The 20,055-nt window shown below is 41.0% G+C and overlaps 2 protein-coding genes across 2 annotated transcripts; both read right to left on the bottom strand.

Moving 5' to 3' along the window:
* Positions 1–298: 298 nt before the first annotated feature.
* stx12 (syntaxin 12) lies at positions 299–9,089 on the bottom strand. The gene is made up of 10 exons (XM_083982534.1): positions 9,008–9,089; positions 8,122–8,264; positions 5,673–5,742; positions 5,307–5,406; positions 3,232–3,369; positions 3,100–3,143; positions 2,372–2,477; positions 1,544–1,616; positions 1,377–1,459; positions 299–1,286 (listed from the first exon to the last, which is right to left on the bottom strand). The coding sequence occupies exons 2-10, from the start codon at positions 8,219–8,221 to the stop codon at positions 1,194–1,196; spliced, it is 807 nt and encodes a 268-aa protein (XP_083838660.1). The 5' UTR covers positions 8,222–8,264; positions 9,008–9,089; the 3' UTR covers positions 299–1,193.
* Positions 9,090–12,884: 3,795 nt separating this feature from the next.
* Positions 12,885–19,607, bottom strand: matcap2 (microtubule associated tyrosine carboxypeptidase 2; the record flags this gene model as incomplete). The annotated part of the gene is made up of 7 exons (XM_083982527.1): positions 19,570–19,607; positions 17,604–18,271; positions 16,509–16,652; positions 15,073–15,205; positions 14,646–14,951; positions 14,416–14,513; positions 12,885–13,043 (listed from the first exon to the last, which is right to left on the bottom strand). Exons 1-7 carry the CDS (start codon positions 19,592–19,594, stop codon positions 12,885–12,887), a joined length of 1,533 nt encoding a protein of 510 aa, XP_083838653.1. The 5' UTR covers positions 19,595–19,607.
* Positions 19,608–20,055: the final 448 nt, after the last annotated feature.

Genomic DNA, 20,055 nt, shown 5'->3' on the forward strand with positions numbered 1-20,055 from the left:
TTTATGACCGAGACCTTGATACAAGAAAAAACATTTTCATTTTTTATTATTGTGACCTGCAGTCCTTGAATTTGTCACTCCAGTGCCCTGGAACCAGGTCTTTAGACTTACATTGAAATGAAGTGCCATGAAAACACGTTTCTAAGAATAAGAGCATGTTTAAATGAAAATTTCACCCAAATGTTGACCATGTTTTGGGCCATACTGATGTTAATGTTCCTGCATTTCCACATCTTAGCATTTACTATTGTGAGTTTAACTATATCTTAACTGATCAGGGAAATAAAACTGAAATATACTCCAGTTGATCAGCTCAAACAGTATTAATCATCCTTCTTGCAGCTAAACAGGCCTGAGTGTTTTTGAGGTAAAACAGAACTGATGACAAGGTCAAGCGGCAGGTTAAAAGAATTTAAAACATTTATTATGCATACTGTCAGGAGTCATAGAAATGAACTTAAATACGTGTCATTTTAAGACTACAGGTCGATGTGTGAGATACTGTCATTGTTTATCATCCATAATGTTCTCAGCAGAATATAATGCAGCACTTTGTCATATTTACAGACATGGGTTCGATTTATACTGATCATGTTAGAGCTCTCATTTTACAACAACACGTATGGTACAATCACTTCTGCCTTCACCACCAAGAGTCAAACAGGTCCCGTGTGTGTCGTGTCATGGTGAAGGCCGGTCCCCGTGGCTGCCCACCCCCTTCACATCAGCAGGTACCACAAGAACAGGTAAAATCATTTACAACCCCTACAAACCACAGATTTATTGACTTTAACGAGCTGTGTTGTTTATTTTTATTTTGCCTATTTGGATATCATTCATTCCCAATAACATTTTTGTTTTTTTTACATTTGAAATACAGTGACAGCTAGTGTTAGTGCAGTGAAGACAGGAAATTAATGAATGAGGCAAATGAAGGAATCTCTCCCCTGCAACCCCCCCCAGTCCTGCACCCTCTCCTTCATCTTCATCTCTTTTTTTTTTTTTACAGAAGTCGGCTGGATCAGGTCGGCTGATCACTGACCAGCCTTCTGCTCAATCTCGCTTCACTGACAGAGTGATCAGCCTCTTCTTGCTGTTTTTTCAGGATCCCAGCGCAGGTGCTTTGCAGGCGAGAGGGGGGGGGCGGAGTAAAAACATGGTAGTCAAAACGTCGGTTTGTGCGGAGTTTGTTCTCACTTCGAGGCTTGCCAGATGATGATGCTGAGTATGACGAGTACGACGGAGCAAACCATGGCGAGGATGCACATCTTCTTCCGGGACTTTTGCTGTAAAGCAGGAGCAGAGTGGAGGGTTAGCGGCGGACGGCGGTGCCTTCACTGACTCGCAGCACCGAGGAGCGACGGCTGCACACTCACCTGGTAGTAGCTGGCTCTCTGGAGCTGCTCTGCTCCTCGCTCTACGTGAACTTCAGCGTTCTCCACATTCGCCTCGATGCTATCTGCAGAGTGCAACATACAGCAAGGTAAGCTGGGGAAAAAAATTGTCCCAAACAATTAAAGTGTGATACCAGATTACCACTCACCGATCATCTCTCCTTGGTCGTGGATCATCACTGCCAAGTCCTTGAAGATCTGGTTCACGTCCAAGATGTCAGACTGAAAAAACAGCAAAATCTAATCAGCTGTGGAAGTTCACGTGGTATTTGCTAAAGGGATACTTCACCCAAAATCGATACTTCACCAACTTTCTACTCTCCGTCAAGCCAAGGAAGGGTTTGGAGAGTTATCAAAACGCTTTTGGAGTTCCAGGGGAGGTCCGGCTGGCAACAGATTTTCATATAATGGTGGCGGATAGAGCTCAGTTTTGAATCGTCCAAAACACACACTATGAAACATCCAGATACCTCCATACTGCTCGTCTGTACTGACCCAAGTGTCCTGAAGCTGCCACATGAAAAAGTTGTTGGGGAAAAATTAATTTGCTCTCTGTTTTTAGCCTTGTTGTAGTAGTAGCTCCAAGTGGCTCGTTGATGTTTGTGTGCATGTGCGAGATTTGCTGCGAGATGTTCTTCTGTGTTTACATCATACATCCAATGGTTTACAATGAAGAAGGAACATCTCGCAGAAAATCTCACGCATGCAGCTTCAGGACACTTGGGTCAGTACAGACGAGCAGTATGGAGGTATTTGGATGTTTCATAGTGTGTGTTTTGGACGATTCAAAAGGGAACTCTATCCGCCTCCATTATATGAAAATCCGTTGCCAGCCGGACCTCCCCTGGAACTCCAAAAGCGTTTTGATGACTCCGAAAGTTCTCCAAACCCTTCCTTGGCTTGACGGTGTGTAGAAAAGTGGTGAATTATCAATTTTGGGTGAAGTATCCCTTTAGTATCAGAAAGCAAAGGCTGACCTCCAGCTGTCTGATGTTGGTTTCTCTCTCCTTGATGAGCTCCAGGTCCTCCTCTGTGATGGCCGCCTCCTCTGTCTGGGTTGTCATCTGACCCCAGTCGTCTTGGCTACACACAAACACATATTTAATTAAAAACATATGAAAAGCCCCCGTCAAAAACTAAGATCAGACAGTTAGTTTTATTTATTTATTTATTTTTTTTAAAACTTTTTAGAAGTTGTCATAGTAGCCATATATATTCCAAGTTGCCTATTTGTAAAGTTTGAGTACAGCCTATAATAACTAAATACAGAGGTTTCCATGTTTCTTTTTTTAGTGGAGGTTTGATAACTGCAGTCTTCAGTGATGCACCGAAGGTGTCTGAAAGAAGGGAGCCATTCACAATCAGCACGAGTTTGGGTTCAAAGGCCCCCTGCTGGACACCTGCTGTTATTAAATGCAAAGCACTGTCAACTGATGCACAGAGCCTTTTTATGTGTTTATGAATGAGATTGAAGGTGCGTCAGGGTTGTAAAAATCCCTTCATGATCTATTTTCATTTGTAATGTAATGAGATATTTCCCAGGTAACAGGATTTTCTCTTCAAAAAAAATGATGATGGGGGAGTGGAGAGAAAAGATGACCAGTGGGACTGACCATGTAAACAGCACATAAAGTAAACGGATGCTTCTGTTGGAGGGAGGGATCTAAAACTTTGCTTGAGGAGGAAACCCTGAATGATCACTTACTTATCAAAAGAAACAAGCTTCTCATCTCGAGTACCGTCTTCGGTCTGAAAGAGAAAAACAGACCGTCAGAGTCAAGCCCTCCTCGTATCTGATCATTCATGCCTCTCTAATTACTGTGCTGCTCCTCCTTACTGATAAGCGGGATCCGGCCCTTGCTCTGGCTACCGACTCCTTCTCCCTCTCTGCCGCGCGTCGCTGGATCGCCTGGAAGTTGTTGAGAGCTGCGGAGAAATCGTTCATCAGCCGGTCCCTCTGGATCTTCTGCTGCCTCTGGACGCCACAGGAGAGAGGGAGAAGGAGAGCAAGTTAGAAGGACAGGGAGGAAGTCATAGAGATGAAGGGGGTGATACCAGGGATGTCACGATTACTTGTTTTCACAATTAATCGCGGTATTAAACGCCACAATTAATTTATCACAAAAGATTCCTAAATACCGTCACTTTCCAAAAAAGATTATGTCAGAACCATCTCGACAGATGTGCGCCAAAGTAAAGGTAAATGCACAGATACTGGTCCATTTACCCAGAGCGATAGATATAATGTAACATTGAACAGTAGGAATTAAAAAGTTTGCTTGTCATTTGTAATTAAAAAAAAACGAAGAAAAAAAAAACAGATTAAAATAAACTTAAAAATTTGGTATAGATGAAAATTAATTCCCCTGGGGAATATAATTGGTCCTTTATTAATAGATACTTAAAATATACATAGTGTTGTGAAATTAACTAATGCACAATAATCGTGATAATCGTAAAACCCGTGATTATTTCTCTGACAATAATCGTACCAAGAAAATCTATAAATCGTAACATCCCTAGGTGACACTGCAGACCTAAAATCAAGGAAGCTGTGGTGGGAGGAATTCCAAACACTGGCTACCTGTTACTATAAAGATAAAGGTGTATAAGAGTTTTGTAATATTTCCTTCATCTATCAGATATACCTGTCACCATAGGATGGACGGAGGGCTGGAGCTAATCCTAGCTGACACTGAGTGAGGGCAGCTGAGGTTAGGGTCAGCCGCCAATCACATATAAAGACAATTAGAGTTGCTTTGGATTCTTCAATTAACCTGATGTGATGTGTTTAGGCCGGGGGATGGAGAACATTCAAACTACTCCACACAGAAAGGTTCGGAGAGTGGGGATCGAAAAGTTCATGCTGTGAGGCGTCAGCGCAAAACCACTGCAACACTGTGCTGCCGCCACCACTATTTCTACCAAGTATTTAAAAACAACATAACTTGAGGTCATGAGGGCAGTAACGTGTGACTGCTGAAGACACAAGCTGACTTTAATCGCAGTTTACTGCCTGTTAGTCATAACCACAGGGACTTTGCTCCACGCTGATACTCAAATGACTCGACTTCTCTGTGTCATTTTATAACAGTTGATTAGAGCATTTATCAGCTACATGAACAAAATACACTGCCCATCCAAAAGAAAAAAGTCACACACTCTAATAACGTTTCATTGGACTGCATGTAGCTTTGATTACAGCACGTATTCGCTGTGGCATCGTTTCGATAAGCTTCTGCAATGTCACAACATTTATTTCCGTCCAGAGTTGCATTAATTTTTCAAAGATTCTCAGTGGGGTTAAGATATAAACTCTGTGGTGACATTGGACCACATTTCTTCCTTGAAGATGATGGTTTCCCACTCTCTTTCCAGTTTTTAATAATGCGCTGGACAGTTCTTAACCCAATGATAGTAGTCTCAGTAATCTCCTTGGATGTTTTATTTTCTTGATGCATGCCGATAATTTGACCCTTCTGAAACGGATGGAGATTAGCATTGAGGTAATTCCGGCATATTTACATGACGTGATGTGCGCGTCACGAATTGTTCATTAATGTGCATTGTCCTCGTCAAGTAAACAATGAATGAAAAATGAAAAACATCTTCTCCACGGCCACAGGCTGTGTCGCCCAACATGGTTGTTTAAGAAATGAGACTGCATCAGTTAGGGTTCAATAAGTTGTTGCCACCTGAAACATAATCATCTATGCAGTAATTATCCAATGGGAGGCTCTTAGCTTAGTTAAATCCAGGTGGTAACTTTTTTTATGGACGGGCAGTGTATATTAAAGAGCTCTGCCTACTACTGAACAGACAGCAGGTACTCATGAAGTCATTCTTTACGTTTTAGTAATAATCTCAACTCTGGTAATCCGCAGGTATCTTCCCTGGTAGACTGACACTTACTTGTTCTGAGGGTGACGAGGGCAGAGGGATTGATCCCAGCTCTTTCAGGTGCTTGTTGGTTTCTTTTGCCAGTTGGTTAGTGTAGTGTTGTATCTGTTGCCTGGGGAGACATCAGCAGTTTAGAAAAATAAAAGACTTACAAGACTTTTTTTTTGCTACATGTGGAAATACGGTGCTGAAGTCATGTGTAGTTTCAGTGACAAAGACTGGTATTGACATGGATGACAATCACATGTGCTTTAAATATACTATCTGTCATGTCAGAGATGGTGGAGGAGATAATAACAGATCGAGGTGACAGTGTGCGTTTGGCAAAAAGAGAGAGAGAACAACACGTGAGCTAGTGGAGAGTAGGTTTGTACGTACAGACGATCCTGGAGTTCACTGGTGTCCTGTCTGGTGCCCAGCTGGTTCACCATGCTCTTGATCTGAGCAGCTGTCGGGGGAACAAAGCACAGTGATGAGTCTCTGTCTATTTTTTACACCAGAAAGAAATGTATACTCGAGTTACACTGTGTAATGTACAGGTAGGTAGTCTGTGAAGGTGATTATATTATTCCTTAGTGACCGTCGGTGGTGTACCATTTTTCATGATGCATTATGGGATACTATGTCCACTATATAGGGTATGAAAATTCTAATTAATCTACACTTATAGACAGTATTACAGGACGACAAACTCACTATATATCGTGAGCAATATATAGTGATTAGTAAGTGATATCAGACACTGCCATAAACTTTTACATGGACACACAAACACACAGTCTGTGGCACGAAGCCCCTGCCTGGCATGTCCTAAGACGGGACAACATGGCTAACACTTAATTAGAGCGCTATATAAATGTAAACCATTATTATCATTATTATAAATATTATAATGGTGCCCATAGCCCCCAGTCCCCTTTATCCCCAGTCAGCCAACATCTTCTAATGCAAAAATGTTGTACGAAGGATAATAAGGTTTCAAGTTCAATAGTTGCTTAAAATAGCACTGTAAAGATTCTTTTTTAATGGGTTTGGACGGAGCAAACTTCCATAGAGAGTGAAAGTGAAGATAATTTAATAATGGTGAACATATAATCGGCTGCTGGGTGGAAAAAAGATTGAACAGATCAGTGGAATCCTTTTCCTGTTCAATAATGTGTGAAGTGAAATGATTTCATCATCATGTAAACCATGTGGAATTAAAATAAAATCAGCCGTCTGCTCTTCAGCATCCTCCTTGGCGTGCTGTCTGCCTGCTTTTCTCCACAACATCCCAGACTTGTGCAGACAGACTGCACTTGACTCCAAGGACTTTTCATATCCTCTAATGTTTGTTTTGGATTCTTATGTAGCTCTCAAGCAAGTTTTTCTTGCAGCTCTCTCAGTTTGTTTTTCTTGGTCCCGCTCCTCGGTAGCATCTTAGCGCGCTCATGTTTCTCCCATTTCGGCATTATGATCTTCACAGTTGGCGCTGCAATCCTCATATGCTTTGAAATATTTTTATATCCCTCTCCGGCTTTATGTAAGTTTCATTTTGAGCTCCTCCGACAGCTGTTTCCTTGATCCCATTGTTGTTGTTGTTGCTCTCAGCAGACTGCATGAAAATGCTCCTCAAAATCTGCCCACTTACACATTTAAAATGCAAATCTGATTATAACACCTGACACCAGCCATCAAGCATTAACACGGACAATGATGTTCAGACACTTTTACACGTAAAACCTTGAGGGTTTACCAAGGTGCTATTGTTATTAAAGATATATTTAGATATTTAGCCGTTAAAATAAGAGGAAACATATTGGACAGTTTTACAGAGTTTTCAGTAACATTTTTTTTAGACCAGAAGACAGGATTGTCTCTGATGTGTTGCACCCCAAAGTCATTCACTGAATGGATTTTATTATTAGCCTTGGCTACCAGTGGTGAATACAACATTTTTTGTAGTTTTAGTAGACTTGTCGTTTTTGTTTACAGCCTAAATCTGCATTTTCACACTACAACCTTCTTTGCTGTTCCTCATTCAGAGTATTTTTGTGTGACTAATCAACTGTAGTGTAGACAATCTGCTTCCTGTTCACATGTATCCCCCCAGGGGAAATTCAGCATTGCTCGGACAGAAGTTGATTTTGTTTTAAAATGCTGTTTTTATTACGTCGGCGTGTGGGTTTCACCACAGGAACTGGACTCAACAATGGCTGAGTGGGTACACACTAGAAAGGTCACCTGTCTATCACAGGACTGACGCTGTGAGGTGATTCCCAATTTGATTCACACCCATAATCTAATGAATAAGGAGTTTTCTTCTAAGCATCTGCACTGCATTTTACAGAAAGAAACCCCCTTGCAGATTCTGTGAAGCCTGGGTTTGGACTGCCCTTGGCACCCAGAGACCTTAAAAACACCATTAAGTCTGTGAGTTTTAAAGTGGGGGGATGTCCTGCTGTAAATAACCTGACCAGTGCTCTGGCATAATAAATGTGTGATCAATTATGTGAGACGAGGAAGAATTCAAATGACAAAGAAATGAATAAATATGATGTCTAATAAATCTTGGTTGTGAAAATTAGTTTTATGTATCAAATATTCAGCTATTGCTCAGCACTACATGGGGATCATTTCCAGCATCTGCATTTAGAGAGAACGATGGTCAACAATAATCATCAAATATTAGTGAAAACTTAGTAAAAACCCTCTGATGACAATGCATATCCCCTGAAAGAAACAGGTTTAGCATATTTGAGCAGACTGAAGGGTGACACAGCAATCTCCCTCATCAGTCAGCGAGTGGGTCAGTGTATTGGGCCGTGGCCAGAAACGATGAACTTACTGTTCTGTGTGATCTTCTGGATATTGGAGCTGCATGTCTGTATGAGGGTGTTGAAGTCCCGTGGGACGGGGCGGAAGCTCTCTGCTTTGCCGTATGACATGTTGCCCAAAAGGAGCTTTTTGCCTTTGGAGTTGAACTTTTATCTGCAGACAGAGAGAGGGATTGTTGACATTAGAAATAACTCAAATGTTTTTCCTCAACAACTGACATGTGTGCCATAAAAAAACAAAACAATGGCGATGACAGCAGGAGCCCAATCCTGTCCAGCTGTTGTTTACTCAAGAAACTGGTAGTAAGTGTTTGTTCATTTAAGTTAACATCAGGTTGCCACACATAATTTACAGTGACAGAGTAGCTAACTCTCCCTTGCTACGTGTGACACAGTCTGCCCACAGCTCCTGAGTGATAATGATGTCATTGTTGAACTGAAAGGAGAGAGACTGACCTATATTAAGTAACTTCCAAATAAAAACTGTTAGCTCGCTATCAGATTAGCTTGGTTACGTCGAATCACTGAAGCTCACAGAGATCAAAGATCATGGAAGAACGAAGGAATATATTTTCTGAATCACATTGCGAGCGTATTGTTTGTAAACACAGTGGTCGTCTAACACATTAAGCCGGTTAGCTAGACCCGTATCTTCCTCTGCTTTTGCTCCGGAAAGTAACTTGGGGAGGAGGGCGTAAGAAAACCCCCATCTGTGCTCAGCTGTTAGCTCTCCAGCTAACTGACGTTAACTTACTGCTTTCAATTACTACTCGATATATCTGGCTGTCTCAACAAAGCTGACCACGTTGTTCGCCGGTTTTGTTTTAGAGAAGTAGCGCGTTAGCTATAAAAGAAGAACATTTCGTTTTGAGGGAGAAAAAACATTGTAATACTTGCTTTTTAGGTGTCTCAAATGAGCTCATAGGCGTTATGTTTTTCGCTCTGCCCGTCGAGATGCTGCCCTTCCTGAACTGTCACGTGATCACGTAACGTCTTCCTGCGCATGCGCAGAATCTACAACATGACATGAATCAGTCAGTCATGGATCTATTATAAAAACATAAAAACTTTTCTTTTTCTGAAGCTATTGAAATTCGAAATACTGACAACATATGATAAATATATTTTAGATATGTTATAAAATATACATGTTTAATGAACAGAAAAAAGAAAAAGAAAACATAACAGTATTGTCATTGACAGGTGAAGTAAATAACTCATTACTGACAATTAACTTAATTCGATTTTATATTATTATTTATTTCAAGTCAAGTCAAGAAACTTTATTAATGTAATACCCGTGGGAAGATTTGTTTTGCAGCAAATTTAAAAGGACAAAACACAAAACAAACACAGGACACATACATGGACAGAAATCATGTTTACTGATTGTGGTTCCAATGAGACAATACATGCTCCATACAATTAGTGTAACATAACTGTGAAACATTTATTCCTTATTCTCATTACAGATTCTTCATCTGGCCAGGAGCTGTCCCAGGTCTGACCCAGACTCAAAGAACACATTTGCTGCTCTGCACTGATATTGGGCTGTTGTGTCAGTCGATAGATCCAGGCCAGATCTGGGCAATGTAATTTTTTTTTGCAATCTTGTCTGGCCTTTTCACTGTGAAGTTTTGGCCAGTGAAGCCTTACAGTATGTCCTGCCATTTAAGTAGATGGTTACACATACCTACCTTGCAGTAGTGCTGCAAAATCCAAAATATGCGGTTCTATAGTATTTGCATGTTTTTAAAATTGTATTAGAATTTAATGTAACAAAAAATCTGCAAACTTCAATGTTCAACTAACTCTGGAGTTACAGTGGTGAAAGTGTATAATAGTTCTTGATTATTTCACATATAACCTTTGGTTCCCACCTGCTAATGTTTGCTGTGAGACTGTGACAGTAAAGTTGAATATACATATCTTGCTAAGTGAATATTTAAAGCTGTGTCAACTGTCTGCTATTAGTTAGTTAGTATCCTCAGACCTGTCTTTCTCCAGCTGTCCACCAGATGTCCTCAGACTTTCCCTCCTTCTCTCATGACCAGACCACCTCTTCCACTCACACACTTTTCCTCATCAGCCTTGCACCTGCACCTCATTCTCTAATCTTCCATTAGCTACAGGCGACACTTGACCTTCTTTGTATCGTGTCAGTCAGATCATTTGCCCTGTGTGTTTATCCTTCCTGTTCTTGGTATACCTTCCTGTTTGTCTCTCTACAAGCCTGGTTGTTTTTCAGTTCTTCAATTTCAGTTCCTTCACTGAGCCTACCTGTGTGTCTGTGACTGGGTCCGGAAAGGAGCAAACTGTGACGATATCAGATTTTTGGAAAAACTGTAACTGAAACTGTAAGACTGGGATGAAAGAAGCATTTTAAATGTTTTAATCCTCTTTATTGAAGTAGAAAATGTACAAGTAAGACATCATTGGATGGATGGATAGATAGATAGATAGATAGATAGATAGATAGATAGATAGATAGATAGATAGATAGATAGATAGATAGATAGATAGATAGATAGATAGATAGATAGATAGATAGATAGATAGATAGAGTTCTTCCATGCTGCTTAGATTTATAGATCAGGTCACCAGCCACTGTTCATTATACGACGGCCAAGTGTGTGCGTCCGTGTGTCTGTGTGTGTGTGGACTGATACCTTTTGTGTGACATGTCACAGCTTGTAGTCATCAGTCACCACATGAACCCTCACTGGTTTCCAGTTTCCCAGTGAAACCAGACACTGATGAATGGGGAGTGTGACACCTCTGGAGAGGCCAGCAGTGTGTGTGTGTGTGTGTGTGTGTGTGTAGCTTTGGTTACTGTGGTCACTCAGATTTTGGGTCAGCATGTTCAGATCAGGAAACTCTCCTCATCTGTTTCTGGCACTGCAATGCGCTCTAGATATTTAACCGCTGCTCTGTTGCTAAACTAGCATCAGGCAAATCCATTTCGGTATCTACCTGGTTTATAGATTCAGATTAGATTAGATTGGATGTGCTGTCATTTTGCAACGTATAGATACCAAGACAATAAAATGCTGTATTTGAGCATCTACTTCTAGGTACAAAAGAACAGGATTTATTGTGTCTTTCTCAGTATTCTGTGTCTCTCAGTCTATGTTATTCATCCAAGCGCAGGTCAGCATTACAGCATAAGATATATATATATATCCACTTCCAATAAGCAACTAATGGTACCCATAATTCTCTGATGTGCACACAAAACAAATCACACAGCTTTTCTTGTGCAGTACATGAGTACATTTTATTTGAAGATTGAATCTATGACAAAAAAAAATACATCAAATAGAAAACATCACATAAAAATGCCATGCTATTAAACTGTAGCATATGTGCTACATCTACATTGGGTCATTCAAGGTTTTAACAACACAAACACTAATAACAAGTATCACTGAAAAAAACCACAAGGCATTTAGTTTGGTTTGGAAAACATATATAGATATAAACCTGCATATATCCGTGCAGCTGAAAAGGTAGATCGAAGGTAAGAAAGTGCAAATAGTATAACAGGGCTTCAAGTCAGTGCACTGAGACCACTGAGGCTCCATTCAAGATGATTAGGAACACAACACACCTTCAAAATGTCATTAGCAGCATTACCTGTGAGCGTTCATAACCAATCCTGTGTGCGATAATCACACATCCTTTAATCACCGATTCTACTCTTGCACGGCCACTCACCATTTTAATACCTGTCACATGCACTGAAACAATGGTAACCCTCAGTGGCCCTGGAGGACACAAAGTCTTCACTATAGAGACAGATATAAAGAACAATGTAGGTAAGTACACTTAGATCATAGGTACGTGACAGACAAAATAATCTGTGTCTCATTACTTGGTTAAAATGGTTTTGCTCAGATTAATGGATGTGTAAATGTCACTATAGTCATGCACAAGTGTCCACAAAAACTTTAACATTCAGGTGTTGAGAATTTCAGGGAGGAAAAGCCTCAGGAGCAGCATTCAGGTGACAGCCCAACTGAAACACTCTCGTCTAACTCATCAGATATATTAGGTATTGAGGTTCTTTAAACCTTACATGTATTTTTGCTTACCCTTAACAAAATGCACCAAATCCACCTAGAATCACCTCTGTGGTTGTCTGTCTGTTTCATTCAGGCCAGTATCAGGTTACTGGTATATCCCTGTTTATCCACATTCATATAAAACACGTACCACCATTTGCGTCATCACCATTTTGCCATATGTGTGCTGTGTGAAGTCTTGGGTAAAACAACTCTGCAGTTGATTAATTGCAGAAAATATTAATACAAACAACAGCAAAGACAGTTGTAGAATCAAAATACAGAATTAACTGAACGATAGCTGCTAGCAACAACACGGTCCTCATGTGAGACACAAACCAAACTGAGCATCTGGAACTGTTGAGTGAAAAAAAGAAACAGAAAAGATGGCACCAAATGCTGGTTGCAGAAAGGTAGGAGTAAAAAGTAAAAGTAAAAAGTCCCTTCTGTATTCATAAAGTAATGTAGATGTTGTAGTGGCACTGGTATACAAAGTCTCATCAAACCTCATCCAGCTCTAAACACAACACACTGAAATGACTCTTGGGCGGATTTAATTGTATCGGAGGGGAAATCTAACAAGTCTGTGCTACATGTGATACAGAGCACTGCACAAGTCACACACACACACACACACACTGCTGCCGTGATGCTGATGGTGTGGAGGCATGCAGGCCACAGCTGGCAGCAGTGCAGCAGTACAGCAGGGTTCAGACAATAGTCTTGAGCTCCTCCTCAGTCAGCTGGTTGACCAACATAATCTTGGTCAGCTGCTCGGCGTACTTCCCCTGGTCTTGCATGAAGTGCGGGATGCGGATGTTCTCCATCTGAGCCACCGGTTTCAGGCGGTCCACGTCTTCAAATGACACCTGAGTCCACAGAGAAATGGTATTAAAAATGGATTTAGCAACTTTTTCAACCTCAGTACAAAGGGAAATGATGAAACTTCTCCATTTGATGAACTACTAGTTTAAATAATTGACGAGAGCCTCAAACTGCTGGTGTTGTAAAACTGGGTCGGTGTCATAACAAACAGATCAACCATTAAAGTCACGTTGAACATCTGCAGCTGGAACATTGTTACATTGTGAATGGCTTCAGCTCCTAAGACACATAAATGCATGGTTTGTTACATAAACTTTATTTATAACTGCTCTCTCGTGCGTGTCTTCACTTCAACCACATCTATGTAATTAACAGCATTCTGGTGTTGTGGTGTTGTTCAGTGTTGCACTGGTGTTGTAGTGAGGAGATGCCACTAACATGCCATCACTGACAGAAGCTCTTGACTGGTGGACTTTTTGTTTGCAGTCAAGAGCATTGGTAAAATTGAAGAAAGTCACTTCTAAAAGAAGCATAACACCTGAGAGGGCAGACAAATACAGTAATAATATGTTCACATTCCCAAAGGGCACAGTCGGCATAACAATGAGGCCTGACCTGCCAGTCTGAAACAGAACAAATGCCAATGCTCTATGTTGGATGCAAGGACATCCAGAGAAAAGCTGTACAAACAGCCTCTAGACTGGGGCAGCAACCTCTGGGGCTGAAAAATGAAGCCAACACTAGCCAGAAGCCAAAAGCTGAAGTTGATCTAATGACCACTAGAGTCTGACTCAAAAAGTGAGTCAGTCCCCGTACTCCCATGTTACAATGCTAAAAAAAAAAATAAACAGGTTTACAACCTGGTGCAAAAAAGTGTTTTGGTCTCTTGAGCTAATTTCGGTAACCCCTTTAATTTACAGGCTGTAAAATATGTGATAATATCAAGAAATAACCAATGAATAACAATTAATTGCACAGTAATGTCAAGAAGTAGCCTAGAAATAACGTCAATTTCATAGTAATGTCATGTTTTCCATAAAGGCAAAAGATTACACATGCTTGTCATGCTTTGAATTTTTTGGGAAAGGCCAGAATTTTTCTCCACCAAGTCGTTGCAATTGACTGTTATTTCTGGGCTATTTCTGTGCAATCAATCGTTATTTCTTGGCTAGATTTCTCGACATTACTATGAAATTGACCATTATTTCTTGGCTATTTCTTGACATTATCACGTAATTAGCGGCCTGTAAATTAAAGGGTTACCCTAATTTCCTCTTTAATAACAACTGCATTATGGAGAACTCTCATTTACATTTCATCAATGCTTCAAGTAATAAGTTCTGAATAAATGTGAGTATGCCCATCATCACCCCATCTGGGTTGCAAACTCAAACAGAGATGGTCAAGATGCCTCACCTTTCCTAGAGCCATCAGCAGTGGGAAGTTGATCTTGTCCCTGTATCTCAGGATCTTCAGGATGCCATCGAGGTAGACCTGGTCTTTACTGAAACACCCTGCAATGTGAGAGGTCAGAGAAGAGAGACAATACAAGTTAGGTTGTCTCTAAATTGAAAATGTAATCAAGTCCAATCTGAAAATACAGCCAACTCTTTGGACCCTTTAACCCTTTCTAGTGACATAGTGACCTGGTTGTGCGGTGTTGGTCTGCCCCCTCTTGGCTCTGACACAGTAGTCCCATCTGGTGTTGGGGTCCTGGACAAAGCGTCCCAAATTGTGGAAGAGCTGAGAGAAGGACATGTGGCTGGCTTGATAGACGGTGTAGTAGAGGAGGGCCGCGCGCCACAGAGTGGGGTCCTTCCTGAACAGGACACTGTGGATGCTGGCCAGGCCCTCCTCGGTGGGGTTCAGGGGCTTCAGGTTGTGCTTCTTCCTGCCCATGCTACTGCTCCACGGCTGGTGGCAGTTGTTGATGCCTCTGAAATAATGTGTGCCTGGCGACATGGGACAAGGACGATTTACACATTATATTCAAGTTCAAACTCAAGCCAACTTCATTAGTAGCAGTAGAGTTGGATGCATGGGCAGTATCAACACCAGTCTTGTTGTACCCACCGATCTCATGCCGCAGCATGCCCTCCAGCCAGTGCTCTCGTGCAGTGGAGACGTTGATGGTGAGTGTGGGTCTGCTGTTCACGATTGTCATGGAGGCTCTGGACAGGAGGTCATCCGTCACCTGGACGACTATCTGTCAACACAACGTTCAAAGGACAACTGCATTAGAAAACTTGGCAGCCCAGGGGACTGTCAATGAGCTCGACACAATGTCCCAGTGCAGATGCTCCCATTGGAGTGTGTGCATGTACACAAACAAATGTAACTGATGCGGTACACAATTGCGTTTACTATTATTACTACTATTATATTATTACTATTTAACTTACAGGGCTATTCAATATGCAAAATCATATCGCAAACAAAACATCATATTCTTTCTTCATGTCTGGATACTGCAGGATATGTTTTGTAGACCAGGCTGCCTCTTCAGCACCACTATTCATCGTGCCAACAATGCACATCATAAAGTGACACATTATCCTCATCAAAAAAAACAAACAAAAAGCACAGCTCACTTCATTCATGGTGTTTTTCCTATAGCTGCCCTCATTTCCTTTTTTAGACTAAACCAGACACAGGATGGTGCAGGACAGGTTGGTCATTATCAGTTCTGTTGTACTTGAGAAATTGAGAGAATAGACTTCCTGTTGAGGCCTCTTTTCCTTCCTCCTCCTCCTCCTCCTCCTCCTCCTCCCTCTCCGGATATAAAACAAGCCTCGTCGGACTATGAAACACCCACAGAGAATCCAGTGTGTGGGTGCACACATGCACACTGTGTCTGTGAGTACCTCATCCTCAGGAACTCAATGGAGAATAAAGAGACACAAATTGCACTCAGCACTATTCATCAAACTACTCTGAACATTTGAAAAATCTGAACTTTTGATCTTTCATCATATTTTACAATTTTCTGCCTTTTTTGATACTGTTTTTATTTATATATTTGTTATATTCTATATGAACGTGTATATATTTGTATTTCTATTCAGGAGAAAAGCCGCATATAATCTCATCGTACCTATTTAAATGACAATAAAGCTCACTGTTTAAATCTATCTATCCATCTTAATGATACCCTTCTCTAGTGCTAGTATGTATGACGTGATGTGTTCAGTGGAACATTATTAACTGGGTGATGTAACATAGCTGACGGCTTCATAAGCACAGGTCCAAACTGGTTTTGATGACCCCAGTAAAGCAGAGACCTTGATGCCCTCCTGTCTGCTGCTCTGCACTGCTAATGTACAAATGCACCATGACGCAGACTCCAGAACAGGATCAAAATAACCTGTTTACTGTGTGCAGTGGGAGTTGTACTGTGTTTGTCATTGAAGTGAAAAAAAAAATCAAAGCTATAAAAAATATAAGTGTGCAAATGAAGAGCACATCATCCCCTTCATGATCAAATAAGCCAGAGTCACGTGTCCTCTCACCTCCCCCATGCAGCCTTCCTTCTCCATGTATTTCTTCACATTGTGCCAGATGCGACTCTTGGTAAGGAGGTTTCCCCCGGTGACCTGCTCAAACTTCTCATAGCTGCCATATCGTTGCAGGGCAAGTTCCATGATGTGCACTGCCTGTAAGAGATGCAGCAGAATACATCATGTAAAAGCTGCCTGTGACTAATGTCACTAACTGCCTTTGACATGCTCTGCTGCTGATGCCTTCCACAAACTGCACTCTTCACTGCAACGCTTTGAAGTGAAAGATGACTGTAAAAAACATCACGGAAAACAAATTCAAAAAAGAATGATGAGTAAACCGGCACTGGATCCCTTACAGTTTACCAAGAAGGAACATACTATATGCTCCACTGGGCCCATTACTTGGATGAGCCAGGTGGTTACATGAGAACTATGTTCTTTGATTTTTCAAGTGCCTTTAATACCATTCAACCCATTCAATCCCTCAAAGGGATAGGGAGGGATGGATCTCTGCTTCATGTCCTAGATTGTGGATTACCTGACAAAACAACCACAGTACACCAAACGATAAGAGAAAGAAAGATAGATAGTTTCATAGATAGATAGATAGATAGATAGATAGATAGATAGATAGATAGATAGATAGATAGATAGATAGATAGATAGATAGATAGATAGATAGATAGATAGATAGATAAATAAATAGATAGATAGTTTCATAGACACGTAGATAGATTCATAGATAGGTAAAGAAAGATAGATAGATAGATTCATTGATCAAGAAAGAAAGATAGATAGTTTCATAGATAAATTGATTGATTGATTGAGTCACAGGTAGATACAAAGATTCATAGATAGATAGATAAAGAAAGATAGATAGATTCATAGATAAAGAAAGATAGATAGATTCATAGATAAAGAAAGATAGATAGATTCATAGATAAAGAAAGAAAGATAGATATTTCATAGATAGATAGATAGATAGATAGATAGATAGATAGATAGATAGATAGATAGATAGATAGATAGATAGATAGATAGATAGATAGATAGATAGATAGATAGATAGATAAAATAAATAAACATGTGGTTACACAGTCTTACCTGTGTGAGGAAGCGATCTGAGGCGGTATCATGCTTTGCCAGGACGTGTGGAGATATGGGGCTGCTGTACTCAAACTGAGGATTGTAGTTGAAGTCAGCCTTGAAAAACTTGGCCTTCTCTCTTTCCACATTAGTCGGCTTGACGGCTGCAAGGATGCAGAGCTTCTTGGCATTCTCCACTTCACGTTTGAATGCTGCCTTGTGCAATGAGGGAAACTTAGTGAGAGGTGAATTGGTGAAGCACATCTTCCTGAGCTGTGGAACTGCACGAGGAGTTAGGCCCATCGTGCTGCCCACCACCGCGATGCCCCGCGCCGGTTTGGGCAAACTGGAGACTGTGTCTGAGAGGACACAGTTTGTCTGTGCGGGCTTACCATTACCTTCTTGAGCATGCACCTTTTTAAAAGCCATGCCTGGGTGGCTTCTTCTACCAAGTGTGGCACCACATTTCAAAGACGTTTTGGACTCCAGAGACTGCTTTACGCTCTCCCACTCCTCCTCCTCAGCCTGCAGCAGTATGTTGCAGCTGCTGGTGCCAGTGCTAAAGAGGTCTTTGAGGGCACTGGAGGAAATCTTCTCCAGGTATACTTGGCTTGGACTCACCGTCTGGTCAGCAGAGTTTAAGACGTACTTTTTGGACATTTCTACCTCCGGCCAGTGAAGTCTCTCTGAAATGAGTAATATGAAAGAACATTAAGGGAGGATAGTGAACGTGTCTGCAGATTACTTCAGAATCACCTTCACATTCAGGCTTTTTATAGCTAGCTCGATAGACTAATCCACTTATCAAGACAGGATAAAATTAGATCTATTCCAGCGCCAAGATAAAAATAGTAATAAATAGTTAGTGTGATGAACCATGTTTATACATCTCTGTAAGCAAACTAACAACTGCTTTGCTCAACGTTTGTTTCTGCTGCAATCACAATAATGTGCTCTGACTACAACAAACCTAAGATGTCTTGTCCTGGACTACTGTTATGTCAGCAGTCTGCAGCTATGCCCCAATCAGTTTCATGAGTCAGTATCCTCCTCGCACAGAGGAAATTATTCTCATCATGTCTCTAGGGAATAGCAGAACAGCACAGGAGTCAGAGTGCAGGGCTGTGTGACTTCGAGCGAGGCAACCTAGAACGTCATCACCCCGGGAACAGACTCTGTGTTCGGACAGGAGCACTGAGGCGGAAGCCGTGCAGCCACACACAGGACAAACTAATGACCCTGGCAGCACAGTAATGACTGGGAGAGGGAAAAGTGGAAATCTGAGCTTCGCTGGCTTGCTATGTGCTCAACAATCAAATCAAATACGATTACCTAACACATCAGCTGGCTATCTCATCATTCAGCTCAACTGATGTGATAGATACTGTAGGCAAAGCAGTAATCCTGCTAGTGAATACATGATGGATGAGTTAGAGTTTTACAAAGCCAGACCAAGACAGTTACCACGTATGATATTACATTTATGACAGCAAACACAGTCCTGAAACCACACACAGCTGCAAAATATCTGCTCCAGCATCTCCCTATCACCACTATCAAAATATCAAAGTAATACCATTGGCTTCATTAGAAATTAATGATTGGCAATAATCAGCATGATTCAGCACTGAAGCACTGTCATGAGCACTACAAAATCCATTGGACCAAGGCTAAGAGAATAATCAATAAATTCGTGTTGACGTAACGATTTTGTTGATGTTCATCAGTTCATTGTGTCTTTCTGGTAATTATAACAATTAACAGCTGACTGACTGGACCTTATATTTTAAGTTATCCCACCTTTAACAGAGCCACCTTGGTATAACTGATGATACATCACTTGTTTAAACCTAAACAAACTGATATAGTGTATGCAATAATTCACACATAATTCACGTTTACCTTCCCGGTATTATCATAATAGTATAATAGTGAAACACAATCCATGCTTGAGTCGCAGAAAGATAAGAGCAACATTAGTTACCTGTTACTTTTATTGACTCCAGCATCCTTCGTTGAGGTATCCAGCTGAAGCACAGAAGAACACTAGCGTTAGTTAACAGATTGAACCCAGCTAAATTAGCCGGCTAATGTTGTCCACATAAATAAACCAAACAATTACACGAAGCTATTAGTCGCTACGCATTCAAGCATACAGAAATAACTGTTTAAAACATTTAGTGGCTGCTAAATGAACTGACATGGACTGACCAGACCCGCCTACACCGACTCCCTTGCAGAATGACAAGCAAAGGCGACCTGCCTCTGCTTTGACTGATCTGTTTCCATGGTTTCCGTGTAGCTACGCAACACACCGGACGCAATGCACACTGGGAAATGTAGTCTCTCTAGGAACTAACTAAATATGACTTTTTTTGTTGTATGTTGCATGTATTAGCCAGTAAACTGTATGCTGATCACTGTTAGGGTGAAAATTGTCTTAACATTGAATGTTTGCCTTTTACTAACT

The sequence above is a fragment of the Trachurus trachurus genome (genome assembly GCF_905171665.1).
Source record: "Trachurus trachurus genome assembly, chromosome: 11".
NCBI lineage: Eukaryota > Metazoa > Chordata > Actinopteri > Carangiformes > Carangidae > Trachurus > Trachurus trachurus.

What these genes read in the sequence shown, in the direction of transcription:
- stx12 (XM_083982534.1), bottom strand. Translation starts at nt 8,221, where the DNA reads ATGTCATACGGCAAAGCAGAGAGCTTCCGCCCCGTCCCACGGGACTTC. An exon ending in CCTCGTCACCCTCAGAACAA is followed by an intron (nt 3,370 to 5,306) that starts GTAAGTGTCAGT and finishes TGTGGCGTCCAG; the next exon opens with AGGCAGCAGAAGATCCAGAG. An exon ending in CGACCAAGGAGAGATGATCG is followed by an intron (nt 1,460 to 1,543) that starts GTGAGTGGTAAT and finishes TGCACTCTGCAG; the next exon opens with ATAGCATCGAGGCGAATGTG.